Below are 15,325 nucleotides of genomic sequence, written 5' to 3'. Positions count from 1 at the left end.
GATAGCAAATCGGATCTAAATGGCAAAGATCGGATTAGCTAATTTCCCGTCTTTACTAAGTTGGAGAGTCGTATCCAAATGGCAATGGATAAGGTTGTCCAACTTAACGCAGACGTTGCCTATTAGGAAAAACATTTTCCTAATTTAGATTTAGGTTTTTATTATGAAAACATATCCAATAAGTCTAATTAAAATCCGATTCTTGAAATCTGTGAAAGAAATTAGGGTTTTGATATGCAAAAATTGTTCCTTGAATTTCTCGAAAAAATTTTCTGTGTTTACACTGAAGAACAGCAAGCAAACAGCATGGAATTCACGCAAAATCTGCATTGAAATAGTTGAGAAACTTAACTTTAAGCATCCGCAAAAATCTGCATGGTTAGTGATCATAGAACATGCAAAAAACGGCCCCAATTCGGACAAAACGGCATGCAAACAGCGTATAAACAGCATGCTTTTCACTTTGAATCAAGCTCAAATCTACCATAATAAGGATATGGATGTTACCTTAGTTCGTATAGTGAAAGTCGAGCCAATTTGAAGTGGAAAAACCTGCTGGACAGCACCTCAAAGAAATAAACCACGAACTAGAGACGAGCACGGCGGAACACACGGAGTTCGTAGCTTGGGACAGCAGCGATGCGCGGACAACGGCAGCAAGGTGGCGCGGCTTTGGGACGGTTGCTGGACGTCGGCAGAGCGGCGGCACGGCTGGACGTAACGTGGGGAGGGGTGTGTCGGTCGTGTGAAGCTTTGGCCGAGACTCTCCTCTCTTCTTCTCTATATTTTTTGAAACTTTCTGAGCGTGTATCAATGTGTCTTGTGTGAACGAAGACCCACACATATATATATAGATAAAGCCTAGGGTTTCGTTCAACCAGAGGACTAATCTTAGGCTTACCCCTTTAAAATATCCTTTATCTCATAGTTTAAAGCAATCAAAACTCTAAGGATTATTTTAAATTGGATAAAAAAAAATGCAGATTTCCATGCCCTGCACGTCGAGCATACTGGTGGGCTTGGCCAAATATCCAAACGACACGGGCTCAACTAAGTCAACTATAGCTCCAATTGAATAAGCCTAATTTCCTTCTGGGTCTTGCCATTTTCGGTCGCATTAGCCCCTCAGTAGCTTTGGTCGAAATTCCCTGCTAGGTTCAAGCCTGTCCATTCGTCAATTTCAATCCAATTTCCATTGCCGGGTCTAAATTAGGTCAACTCGCACAGCTGATGCAGATGAATGCTAATGCAATAAATAAATGACAAAAAATAAACATGAAAGATGATGTAAATATTTTTGTTTAGAACTAAAGTTAGTTCTAATTTTTTATGTAGAAATGACAGAAAGATTAGTCAAAATTTAGATGTCAACAGGCTGGTGTTAAGGTGAACAATTTTTGTAACTTAAAAAAATCAATTTTTTAAGTAATTTTTTATATAATTTTTAACTAAATTTATTTATATATTTTCTTTTCTTTCTTTTTCTTTTTCCTTCTCCCTCCATTGCAATTAGTCACATGCGAGCTCCGGATCACCGGATCCCGACGAGGCTAGGTGAGCTCGAGCTCACCGGCCCGTGGCAAACCTCGAACCTCGATCCATAGCTCGTTGGCCTCCGGCGAGCTTGAGCTCGCCAGACCTCGACAAGGTATTAATTATGGATCAGATTTTGGTCATTATTATCATTTTTACCTTATCTCCTTTTTTTTTTTTTGGGTCAAAACCTGATCTCCTAATTGAAGGCATTAATTATGGGATCAGATTCTGTTCAATATCGACGTGCATGATGGAGCAAGCATATCATCCATACCCCCTTCATTTGTTTTTGGCCATATTTGGAGGGAAATCTAGTTTGGGCTTATTCAAAAGCCAATAATTCCCTGCAATAATTACTTTGAAGAATATACGCCAAATATTTCCATTTGTGTTTATCATAGCTTGAAAAAAATTCTGCATAAACAATTTTCTTTGAAAGAAACTTGTTATTGAAATTCGTTCTATAAATGTCTTCAATGAGTTCTATTGAAATACAATAAAAATTCCAAAAAAAAAAAAATGTCGACCCATCATAGGCTGTCCTTCATACAATGCCAAATTTAATTCATTCAATTATTCTTCAGTTGTGTTGTTAAAAAAAAAAAATTGCAATCCTAATCGTGACTTTTTTGTGAAATTCACTCTGCCAATAAGTCAATAATGTCATCTCGACATCCAACGAGGTATAGCTCAGCTAGTACACATTTGATATATAATTTGGCTCCACGAATGGGGAGCGTGTGCCCCCATAATTAGTCACGTATTACCAAGGTATAAAATTTGCGAACCGAAATTCCATAGATGGTAATGCAATAACTCTTGGATCTCGTCATTAGTAATTTAAAACAGTCGTACTTTTAACATTTCTTCTCAGACATTTTTCTCTCATCATAAGAGTACTCGCCCTAATCTCTGCGTCAAGGCGAAAAGAGTCCCTCTGGCAACAACTCTGATCAATTTCTGACCGAGGTACTTCACTCTTTGGACTTTCATCTTCAAGATGTGAAATATCTGGAGCATGCCAACTTGTACATGAGTGCTCCTATGTGCATGCGTCTATAGAGACCGAACCTTTAATTCATTAGATGGTCTTGGGATTGGTCTGATTAAGGTTTCAGTATTTGTATGTGTGCGCGCGGGAATTTTTTTTTGTGGTAGGCTATTATTGTTCTTATTCCTCAAGTAGATCTTCGAGTTCTGTTTGAAATTCCATAAATGACGGTAAAGTTTTGATTTTTTGGTGAATTGATACAGTGTACTTCGAGCTCGAGGTGACAAAACGGTGACCTTTCTTTTGCTCGCAAGACTTCCGAGTGATAAAAATGGTAGTGATCTTTTAACTATTAGAGAAGCTTTTCTCTTGCGAATTTACTCTCAAGTTCTATTAATTTGCTGTTATGAGTTTTTGGCGTTGAGAGATTTGGTTGGAGATCGAAGGATCTATGCTATTGATAATCATTTACCCTTCCGGCTAAGCTAATTTGTTGTGGCTACGTACACTTAATCAACATTTTGAAGCAGGAAGCTCATGATATGTAGTTAATATAGTTACGTGAAACATATCGGCATAAACGGAATATTTAAATTGTCTTGTGACACTTAAGCTTACCATGACACTGTTGCGTTACATGACACGCATCTCGTCAATTAACAATTCTATCCGTAATTGTAATTAATGATGTCGGGTTATTGCAAACTTATTGGAAGTTTAGCTTACTGGGGTTATCTCATTACCTGACTTGAGGGTAGGGATCGGTAAATAGAACCAAGTCGTAACTGCAAAAGGATGATACCGAACAATTGGTTTACCACATTTTCAAATGTGAAGAGATGCCGAGGACTTCTTTCTCTGCGAAACTAGATTTTAAGATTCTTCTTGAAGGCTTATGAGATTTTATTCAGCTCATTTTTCTTCTTTGTTGTATTCCGACCAAAAAATTCAAAAAACTTCTGTTGTATGTCAAGGAAGAAAAGATGGTCTTGTTTACGTTAATATCTTTGTGCATACTCTGCATAACTTAAGAAATGAATTTTACTTATGTCAATGCAGCAATTTACAACCTATGCATGAGTTAATGTTTTTCATTCTGCTAGGTAGAGCATACTTTTTGTGCTTGCAGTACTCACTTCTCTTCCATTTAAGATACTTAGATTCTATCTTTGCCAATTAGTCATCTGTCCCACACTAACTGAAATTATTCATTTATGTTCTAGACCTTCAGGCGCGAACTTTTTCAAACGACAAAGGACAACGAATGCAGCAAATATACTAGACTGAGCTATAATACTCCCAGAATATATGATCCGAAGCGTGTCAATCCATGGTTAACAGATGTAACTCATACCGGACTATCGAGCAACAAGAAGCGAGCAGTTGAAGCTGCAATCCACAGGCCAGATTTTCTGCAGTGGAGTGTTTACCCATTGAACAAACCCTCCAATTATCAGTCAACGCAAGGTTATGCCTCACTTAACTCTCACAATCTCGGAAAAATCCTAAAGGAAGAAGTAGATCACGTTTGTGATTCTGAAATTGTGGTGTCTGCGCCGATAAGCAACTTTTTGAGTAAGGCCGATGACGGAAGATTGTTGAGGAGCTTTGGCTGTAACAAGTACTATAGCAGCTTCTTGTCTTTGGGTAGTCCGTGTCAGATTAAGGATGGGAATAACACACCGGTGGATGGGATTCACAATGAAAGATTAGACCTGAATCTCACCTTAGGTCGCAACTATGAGAAGAAGAGAGATAAAATTGTTACTGGCAGAGCTGAAGAAGGACCTTCGGAACATGCATTTGGCATGGCTGTTGCTGATAAGAAAGCCATTGCTGATAGCAAGGCCATTTTAGACTATTCAAACTATGCTCATTTCTCAGGAGCAACTAGCCAGACAAACACCGTTGAGCCGACTGCTCATCAAAATAACATACCGGTGGATGTGATTTGCAACAGTCGACAGAATGGGCATCGAACCTTAGGTTGCAACGATAAGGAAAAAGGAAATTTCGTTGTTTCTGGAGGAGTTAAGGCCACTGCCAATGATGAGGCAAAGCTAAACAATCAAAACTCTGCTCAATCCTCGAGGGCAACTATTCAAGGGGGAATAGTTGAGCCAAATGCTCATCCTTCTTCGGAAAGCAATTCAAATCCTGGAGATAATGTGAAAGAAACGAAAGCTCATAATAAAAAGAAGCCAAAGGCGGCTAGTGACCCTCGCCCAAATTTATATCCGTCATCCGTCCTTAGTCTATTATCAACTGGAATATTTGATGGGGCCCTGGTGAAGTACATTTGCGAGAGTCGTGATGTAAGTTCTTTCTCGTATGATTATTTTTCAAGTGTTCATCTTGATTTTTCTGACTTTTTATTTGACGCTTGACATACTCTGCAGTTAATTCTTCACGGTGTGATAAAAGGGCCAAAGATTCGTTGCAGCTGCGACGAATGCCACAACTCTGAAGTAAGCATCTGATTGTAATTCCATCTTTTTCTTTTACGGCAACTCATCTTTTTTATGTTGAACCCTGCAGTACATTGGTCTCTGCAAATTTGAACTCCATGCCGGAGGGAAGAGCAAGAGGCCGACTAGTCACATCTTTTTGGAGAATGGCAAGACCCTTTATGATGTTTTTCATGAGCTGAAGGACGCTTCGGAGGATAAGCTTTTTGATGCGATTCAGCAAATCGCAGGTTCCGCTGTTAATCAGCCAAACTTCCGCATTTGGAAAGGTCGTCCAAATTTCGGACTCCTCCCCAGTGCCCCCTCCCCCAAGTAAAATTTCGCACTTTAAGTCGTCGCTGTAAGTTGCATATCCTTGCAAGATAGATCGGTTCATAGGCATTTAGCAAGTCATTTTGTTTTGTGACGGTCCAAATTATTGGTGAACTTTTGCTCAACTTTGGTGAAACATAAAATCTTTCTCAGGAAAGAATCATCATAAGATATGTAGAAGAAGTCCTTACCGGCTTGGACGAGGACCGCCTTTTGGCTTGCTTTGTCTATCAGAAGCTTCAGGCTCACTTCATTGATCATTGTTGCTGCCATCTTTTCGGTTGCTGTGTTTCCGTCAAAAGTGTGCGCACGAATTTACGTGATTTATTTTGTAAAATGGGTGTCGGATAAGATAAAATATAAAAACAAAATATCTGAGGCAAAACGTTGTCCTCAAGAACAATTCTACCCCTTCAAGTACGAAACTCAGGGCGACAGGCTCTAGCGGCTATCCTCCCAAGTTATAATAGATCTTCCTCTATACTCATAGATGGTACGGGAACAAAACCGTTAAACGTAAAACTCAACAAATCATTGGAAAGAAAAGAGAGAACTTATTATTATTTTTTTCTTTTGAATATTTGGATTGTGACTTAGAGATTCTCTTAGGAGGCAAATAAAAGAGAGGCTTAACAAAGAAACAAATCAAATCAAACGTTAAAAAGTTGTTATAAATTGATTGCACTCATAATTTCCATTAAAGTTGTTACAAATAAATGTCTTTGAATGTTTTAAAACTCTTGACATATCCAACAATTCCTCACGTATTTCAAAAAGTTTCGAAAGAGGAAAATATAAATGCTGGGTTAAACTCAATAAACGCAATGCATCAAAACTAGTGGTTGTTAGGCTATGAATCAGATCTAAAAAGAATGAAATATAATTTAAGAAACCATTGGTAAAATTTGAAACTTCTATTCAACCAAGAATTTTTTTTTTTTTTGTGACTTATAATTTTCACCAACCACATTACACCACACAATGGTTGTTATTCAACGCGGTTTTACGCTATAGGGCATGTGCGTGCATATTATATTCATAAGTGCTCTAGAGATTTTGCTACAATTCTCATAGGGGCGGCCTCACTCCATACTAATGTGAGTGATTTCATCAAGCATATTTATGCAATTTAATACACCATAATAATGGCTATGAAATTCATTAAGATCTTAGCTCAACTTCATTTTCATTGTCGTCTTGCATTATTCTCACCTTTGGATAAACAACAATTTTTATTAGTGCTTCACTAAATCAATAAGTGACTTATTATTACCCGTATGAACCTAATTTAGCTTAACTTCATTTTCATTGCAGTCTTGCATTATTCTCACCTTTGGATAAACAACAATTTTTATTAGTGCTTCACTAAATCAATAAGTGACTTGTTATTACCCATATGAACCTAATTTGTGGGATTGCTAATCACATAGATTGGGTTACCATCACTATTAATTTTCCTTAACTGACTTAAGTCTCGTTCCTTTCAATGTATCATAAATTGATTTTCTCTCCATAGGTTTAGTGAAAGGATCTGCCAAATTCACTTCTGACTTTACATAAATGATGGACATAATTACATCTTTAAGCAGTTGCTTTGTCACATCATGTCTTAACTGGATGTGTCTATTTTTACCATTAAAAGTTTTATTTGTTATAATGGCTATTGTCACTTGGTAATCATAATGCATAGACATAAAAGGTTTTGGTTTCATTCCTAAAGGAATGTTTGCTAAATGGTGTCTTAACCACTCGGCCTCATTGCCAGCTAGCTGTAGAGCTACAAAATCTAGATTTTGCTTGGCTAATTTCCAAGTAGTATCTCCACCAAGGGTAAACATATATCTACTAGTGGATTTTGTCTCATCTGAATCTAATATGTAGTTAGTCTCACCCTATCCTTCTAATATAGAAAGAAATCTACCTTATAAAATGCCTTAATTTATGGTTCATCTCATATATTTCATAACTCTACTCAAGGCAGTCCAATGATCACAAATGAGATTTTGGGCTTAAGTACACCACAAGTGCCATAAGTTGTGTACGGCGCTCACTTTAGTGTCAAAACTTCCAAATCGATCACTTTAGTGCTAAGTTTTTGTAACTTCGATCACTTAAGTGCCAACTTTTTTTAAAAACGATCACTTTAGTACCAAAGCTAACGTGGCTTGCCGAAAATTCGACACGTGCTACTTTTTATTAATATTTGAGATGACATGGCTCGGTGAATTTGATACTAAAGTGATCGTTTTTCAAAAACATTGGCACTTAAATGATCGCTTTTAAAAAAAGTTGGCACTTAAGTGATCGTTTTGAAAGTTTTGGCAACGAAGTGATCGGAGTTACAAAAACTTAGCACTAAAGTGATCGATTTGAAAGTTTTGACACTAAAGTGAGCGCCGTACACAACTTATGGCACTTGGGGTATACTTAAGCCTGAGATTTTGTGTATATTTGCTCAGTCTACACTAAAAAATAAGCAAGTCCAATGTAGTTTATTAAATGCATCAAACTCCCAATAGAGAATACTTGTGATGACCACATTTTTTGCCGGAATAACTTATTGAGCGAATTAGGCGACATCGGATTTGGATTATTAAGTGATGGCGAATTGGGAATTTAGCAAGCTTCGAATGTGAACAATCACGATGGGAATTTAAATTGTGAACCGACCAATTATAGTGGATGCTTCGGTTCATTTATATTGGTTGGCACCAAAATTCAATCGCAATGGGAGCGTAAAACCCGCTACTTGAACCGACCTTGCTTCCCCTCACCTATAAAGCCCACACTTTCTCTCTCCTCCCTCATATTCTTCATAACCCTCTCTCTCAATTTCACTCTTTTTCTCTTGTGGATAACCCCCATCCCCCTAGACCACTTCCCCCTCTCATTTTTCTTTCTCTCACTTGGTTTCTCTCTCTCTCTCTCTGAGCAACTCCCTCTTGTTTGAACCTTGGCCGGCGACACCACAACTCCACAATTCATTGATAGAGGCAATCTTTGTGCTCCTCTAGCTAAGCTTACCCTTGACATCGTCGGTTTTCTCCTTTGTTCCATCCTTGCAACAGCGTGACGACAAGAGCTAGGAAGGGGCGGTTTATGCTCGTTTTGTCGGCAAATCTAGTTCCATCTTCTTCGAGTGTCATCCTGAGATTAGTTAGCCCATGAAGATGGTAGCGAGGAGTAAAAATGATGGAAAGGTATGGAAGTGGTGGTGCCGGATAGTGAATTCATGTTTACGGATGGAGTGTAGTTATAGTTAAAATGGATAGTGTAATTAAGTAGTTATTTGACTATGTGCATATATATATGAAATTCGTTGACGTATATGCTATTGGATCTAGCAATATCACCTAGAGGGGGATGAATAGGTGATTCTAAATAATTTTCATTAGAAAATATGAAATTAAAAGAATCAAGTCAAAATGTACATCGAATCGAAATCTGAATCTAAATATGTGCAATTTTGATTATGAACACGAGTATGCAATTTCTAGATATGCAGATTCAGAATATGACCACAAATATGCAATATTACCAATCAAAATGATAAGAGTTTAGAGATGAAGAATATTGCACACGACAATTATAATGGTTCGGTTTAAATCAAGCCTATGTCCACTCTCCCATGCTGATAGTCATTTTGCTTGATTCCATTAGATGAATCAACAGAGGTTTACAACAAGTGATGATACTCTTTTTGATAGTTCACACTATCCTTGCTCAATCACTTTTACAAAGCCTCTCAATGATTGCCATATAAAGCTCAAAGGACAAGTATGAATATGAATCTGAATAACTCTAGCACCTTAGAATTTATGATTCTTATCCTACAGCGTAGAAGCACCATGGATCTCATTTTATACTCCTTCACGCCCAAACTAGCCATTGAACAGGTCTTTAAAGGATCGCTCTTCAATCGCTGATTGGACGCCACCAATCTTGATTGAGCGAGATTGTATCTAAGCAGATTTGATGACCGTTGGTGCAGAATCCGAACCCTTCAGATTCAATCACCCATACAACTAAATCTTCGGTTTCCATAAGTGGAGTTCTTCAAATATAGAAGTTTTCTTGTCCCATGGAAGGTAATTTCCAATCAAGGATATTCTATCAATCATGTTATAGAATAATCCTATCAATCAAAGATTACAAACTTCCATAAATATCTTAGTAACAACGGACATATGTCGACCATGGGTATTCAGAATCTTGAATCGACATATCTCACATCGTCCGAACAATCTTCAGAAATAGAAACAGTCTTCTACATCTAATATTTTGCTATGTGTGAACAATCTTCATAAATGAAACTAGTCTTTAGAATGCATAATATAGATGCAATATCTTGAGCTCCATCTTATGGTCCCTCTAAGCATATTAACAATTGCGGCTCTACCTTGTTATTCACCTATCCAAGGTCCTTCCAAGTTTTACCGAACTTCCCATTCTAGGCTTGTTCGCCTTCTACTTAGGTACCTCAAACTTGTAGACACCTCTATGCCCAATGTCTTATTCACCATTGATAGATAGCTCATAACTTTCGGAAGTTCCGTTAATACACCATCTGCATAACGGCTTGTGCTTCTTTCACCTGGTTCTACTCAATCAATAAACACATTAGTAGCCTTTGATTATTTTGTCACCTTCAAAATATCATAAGGGATTTTCTCTAACAATCCGCCCCTTTTTTATGATGACAAAATAATCTCCCAAGATGCGGATGTGCAAACACATTTCAATGATATTCATTTGTGTATACTTGAAAAGTAAACACAGTAAGCTTATTTGCCAAAAATAAGAATTTAGATCAAGGAAAAATAAGCACATAATGCAATCTCCACTTTAAGATAAACACGAGCAATTAGGAGATAGCGGATAAATTGAGCATAATGATATATAGAAAATAATCGCAGCTCAATATTATGCATCAAATAGACACATATGTAATCAATCAACACATATATATATATATATATATATATAAAAGCGATAATAATGGAAAGGGTATCATGTAGAGAATATATCTTCGGATGCAAAACAACTTGTACATGTTGAAACGAACATAAAAAAATATGAAATATAGCTCAATCATCGCGTACATCGGAGAACATATATCGGGGAGTATAGATTAATTTCACTTCCTTTTTGTCATAATAAAACGATAATACATATTAGAGATTTGTAATGATAAAAAGTAAGGGAAATGGAAGATGTACTAATCAGATTGCATAGAGCTTAGCAAGTTCTAATACACATTTACCTGTTCTTCCATCCTTAGAGTGGTAATCAAGATTGGGATTGAAATTAACTCAAGTCCAACAAGATTTTCCCTTGCTTGATCAATTCTCCCCCTCAATTTGTTGCTTCTTTGAGATGATTCTCTTACTCAATTTGAATCTCCCCCTAAGTGTGAGAAATGAACTCATGAACCTTGAGAACATCGATAATCACATGTTGATTTCAGTCGCATCTTCAAGGAATATCATCCTTCTGAATAGTTTTTGAATATTTCTTCTTGAATATGATCAGTAGACTCTCTCTGAATATGACCATTTCTTTTTTCTTTCTCTCCTTGGGTCAATAGATGTTCCATAGTGTTGTTGATTTCTATTTTGGTTTCAACTTCAAGGATGCAAGAATTGATACGAGTATCCGCAATAATGTCATCCTTGTGCACCTTTTCTAGCTCCCCCTGCGTCCGAGAAGAGAATTTTATCTTTCTTATGAAAACTCCCCCTGAATCTGAATAACTTCCGAAGCAATGTTCAGATGTTGATTTATGTTCAATAGAGAGCACTGGGGTTATAGACATAAATAGAGGTTTTTCAAAGAAGGTGACGATTCATATCCTCTACTTCTGATCAATATTCTATGAACTTTGCTTCCGAACAAACGTTTTGCAATTGTGCTTCTGAACTTTTTCTTCTGAACAAATGTTTTGCAATTGTGCTTCTGAACTTTAGCGGGCAACCTTCTTAGAAAATACTTCTCATTGAGAACCTTCTTCGATTGCATCATGGTTTGCGTTGATTTGCAATCAATCTTTCCTTGTAGAGAATCCCGCAATAAACTCGTTTCTTTTTTGGTTTCCAAAAATATGGATCTTTTCCCTTACGTTAGAGTAAAATAAGGAAAATTTTTTAAAAACTCAAAGATCATTTCCATAAACTTAAGGCATAACAAGAAATTAAATAACATTCCTTAAGTATCTCACTTTGCAGCACAACTTACGATATATAACATAAACAAGATAATGTCTAATTCAAATTAGGAAAGCACAAGATTCTTTCTCAACCATAATATCATGCATAAAGATATCTCTTAAAAAAAACGTTTCAAAGCAAGATAAGATCAGATAGCATCAATCAAATAAATCACATTATCTCCAAGAAAGATATCAATTAATCACTTAATCTCATCTCACAAAATACTAAAGATGCACCACATGATTTTTTTATAAAAACAAATTTCTAGCACAACTAATTATTTGAACACGACATAAAAAAAATGAATCAATCAAAGTGCAATATCAAGTACAATGAGAAATTAGATAAATGGAATATGTTCGTAAAGCAAACATAACAACATACCGATTTCACTTTCTCTTCCTTTTTTATTCCCTGCAAGAAAATCAACTCATCTTTTCTTTGGTACCCAAATGAATTCGGGTCCATTCACATTAGAAGATTTATCGAAACTCCGAGAAGTCCTTTTCGATTGTCTCCAATCTTTTTGACATTCTTGCGTGTGATGAATTGAATTCTAAACGTTTGAATATTTAGAGAAGTTTCGGCCAACAGGTTTTGAAATGTTTTCACAAATAATTTTTGGAAACAATACTTGGAGACTTACCCTTTAGTCTTTCCTTGACATTTGAAAAATCATTTTTGATCAAACTCTTTTCTTCGAAAACAAGTCCTGATTTATTAAAACATGAAATTGGCATAGAAAGAGCGGTTTTTGAAGATTTTGGATTGAGAGAAAACTTTTTGGAAACTTTTGAAATTTCTTCTTTTAAATAAGTATTCTCTTTTGCAAAAAAAAAATCTCGATTTTCTTTCATTTGTGAAAATTCCTTTTGTAAAAACTCAATCTTTTCATTATTTGAATTTCCTGTTGCCTCAACTTTGTGTTTTCCCTTTTCAATTCGAAGGTCTTCTTAATAACAAGTTTGTAATCCAAGCACAAATCGTCAATATAATCACAAACTTCTTCAGGAATTTTAGAATGGTATACCTCAATTTTTTCATCCGAATTCGAATTTGCCAAGAGACAAATATTTGCTTAATCTTCATCACTATCTTCGCACTCATTGTCACTTGAAGTCTTTGTTTTTGGAGCCTTTTTGGACTTTTCATACTTGCCTTTATTTTTCTTTAGCAAAGGACAATTTGGTTTGATGTGTCCCTTTTTTCCTACATTCAAACAAATTACATCCGCACCTTCTTCTCTATCGCCGAAGGTCTTCTTTTGATCAGCTTATTTGAATGGCTTTTTCCCTTTAAATTTTCTTCCCTTCATGGCCATTTTGCTAAACTTCTTTACCATGCGAGCAAGCTCTTCATCATCTTTGAAATCTAAATCGTCAGAATCAATGTTAGATTTTAAAGTAATCGACTTCTTACCTTTCGTATCGTTTTCTTTATCAACCCGTTTTGTCTCATACAATTGTAGAGTCCCAACAAGTTCGTCAATGGATAATGGTCTAATTGTTTGACATTCTTGAATGGATGGTTTGATGTAGTTCCAATCATCTGTAAGTCCTCGAAGAATCTTGTGAACCCGCATAGATTCAGAAACAGGAGCACCTTGCCTTGCAAGACCACTTGTTAGTATTTGAAATCTATCAATCCCATCAAGAATCGACTCATCCGGCTTCATCTTGAAAGCTTCATAATAACTTAGAAGAATGCTAAGATTAGTTTCTTTCACTTTGTCAAATCCTTGAAATGTGACATGAAGTATGTCTCATATAGCTTTTGTTGATTGTTTCTACGCAACACGATTGTATAAAGGAGTGGATAGTGCGTAGAAGAGTGCATAAACAGCTTTGGAATTGAGTCCTTGTCTTTTTGCTCGTTTAGTATTCAATAGGGAAGGAGCATGAGCATTGTTCCCATTTCCAAAAGCTTCAGCAGTGGTAGGATTTACTCCTTTAGCCACGACATCCCACATAAGATTGTCTAATTCCTTGAAGAACCACTTCATTTTGTTGCACCACATGTTGTAATCTTTCTCATCGAAGTATGGTGGTTTGTTGCCATAGTGTAAGTCACCTAGTCCCGAGAAGTTATTGCTAGACATAGTAGATCTTTAACTCTGAAGTAAATAACACTTCACAAATATGAGCGACCTGCTTTGATACCAATTATTGGATCTAGCAATATCACCTAGAGGGGGGGTGAATAGGTGATTCTAAATAATTTTGACTAGAAAATCCGAAATTAAAAGAATCAAGTCAAAATGTACATAGAATCTGAATCTGAATCTAAATATGTACAGTTTTGATTCCGAACATAAGTATGCAATTTCTCGATATGCAGATTTAGAATATGAGCACAAATATGCAATATTATCAATCAAAATGATAAGAGTTTAGAGATAGAGAATCTGCACACGACAATTATAGTGGTTCGGCTTGGATCAAACTTACGTCCACTTTCCCACACCGACAGATGATTAGTTGGATTCCACTAGATGTATCAATGGATGTTTACAACAAGTGATGATACTCTTTTTGATAGTTCACACTATCCTTCCTCAATCACTCTTACAAAACCTCTCAATGATTGTCATATAAAGCTTAAAGGACAAGTATGAATATGAATATGAATAACTCTAGCATCTTGGAATTTATGATTCTTATCCGACACCGTAGAAGCACCATGGACCTCATTCTATACTCCTTCACCCCCAAACTAGCCGTTGGACAGGTCTTCAAAGGATCGCTCTTCAATCTCTAATTGGACGCTATCAATCTTGATTGAACGAGACCGTATCTAAGGAGATTTGATTATCGTTGGTGTAGAATCTGAACCATTTAGATTCAATTGCCCATACAACTAAATCTTTAGTTTTCATAAGTAGAGTTCTTCAAATATGGAAGTTTTCTTGTCCCATGGAAGGTAATTTCCAATCAAGGATATTCTATCAATCATGCTATAGAATAATCCTATCAATCAAAGATTGTAAACTTTCATAAATACCTTATTAGCGACGGACATATGTCGGCCGTGGGTCTTTAGAATCTTGAATCAACGTATCTCGCAGCTTCTGAACAATCTTGAGAAATAGACTTTAGAAGTATAAATAGTCTTCTACATCTAAATACTTTGTTGTGTCTGAACAGTCTTCATAAACGAAACTAATCTTCAGAATGTATAATATAGATGCAATATCTTGAGCTCCATCTTCTAGTCCCTCCAAGCATATTGGTAATTGCGGCTCTACCTTGTTATTCATCTATCCAAGGTCCTTCCAAGCTTTACCGAACTTTCCGTTCTAGGTTTATTCACCTTCGACTTAGGTATCTCAAACTTGTAAACATCTCTATGCCCAATGCCTTGTTCACCATTAATAGATAACTCATAACTTTCGGACATTCCGTTAATACACCATCTGCATAACGGCTTGTGCTTCTTTCACCTAATTCTACACAACCAATAAACACATTAGTAGCCTTTTATTATTTTGTCATCTTCAAAATATCATAAGGGATTTTCTCTACCATATGCCTCCTACAAGTTAAGAAAACCTATAAGTAAAACAATACCCTTAGGCGTTCGCCTCTTGCTTACATGTGCTCGTATTTTCGTCCAATCTTTCGCATGTGTCCTATCATATGTACTAAAATATTAAAGAAAAATAAAATTAGTAAGGAATTAAGGACAGTCCATCACAAGTTAGTACCGGAGCGGGAGGATCGAGGATCGGGTCCTTACATATTTGATATCGGCGCAGAACGATCGAGGAACAGTCCTTACAATACTCAAACTAAGCCACACTATCTCCTTTA

At 36.5% G+C, this 15,325-nt stretch overlaps 1 protein-coding gene across 1 annotated transcript; it reads left to right on the top strand.

The window, feature by feature from the left end:
• Positions 1–639: 639 nt before the first annotated feature.
• LOC115726631 lies at positions 640–5,311 on the top strand. The gene is made up of 4 exons (XM_048284307.1): positions 640–717; positions 3,751–4,842; positions 4,927–4,995; positions 5,066–5,311. The coding sequence occupies exons 1-4, from the start codon at positions 640–642 to the stop codon at positions 5,309–5,311; spliced, it is 1,485 nt and encodes a 494-aa protein (XP_048140264.1).
• Positions 5,312–15,325: the final 10,014 nt, after the last annotated feature.

Source organism: Rhodamnia argentea, chromosome 8, assembly GCF_020921035.1.
Source record: "Rhodamnia argentea isolate NSW1041297 chromosome 8, ASM2092103v1, whole genome shotgun sequence".
NCBI classification, from domain to species: domain Eukaryota; kingdom Viridiplantae; phylum Streptophyta; class Magnoliopsida; order Myrtales; family Myrtaceae; genus Rhodamnia; species Rhodamnia argentea.
Note: the sequence above shows the minus strand (reverse complement) of the source record. Positions and strands in the feature narration are given on the sequence as shown.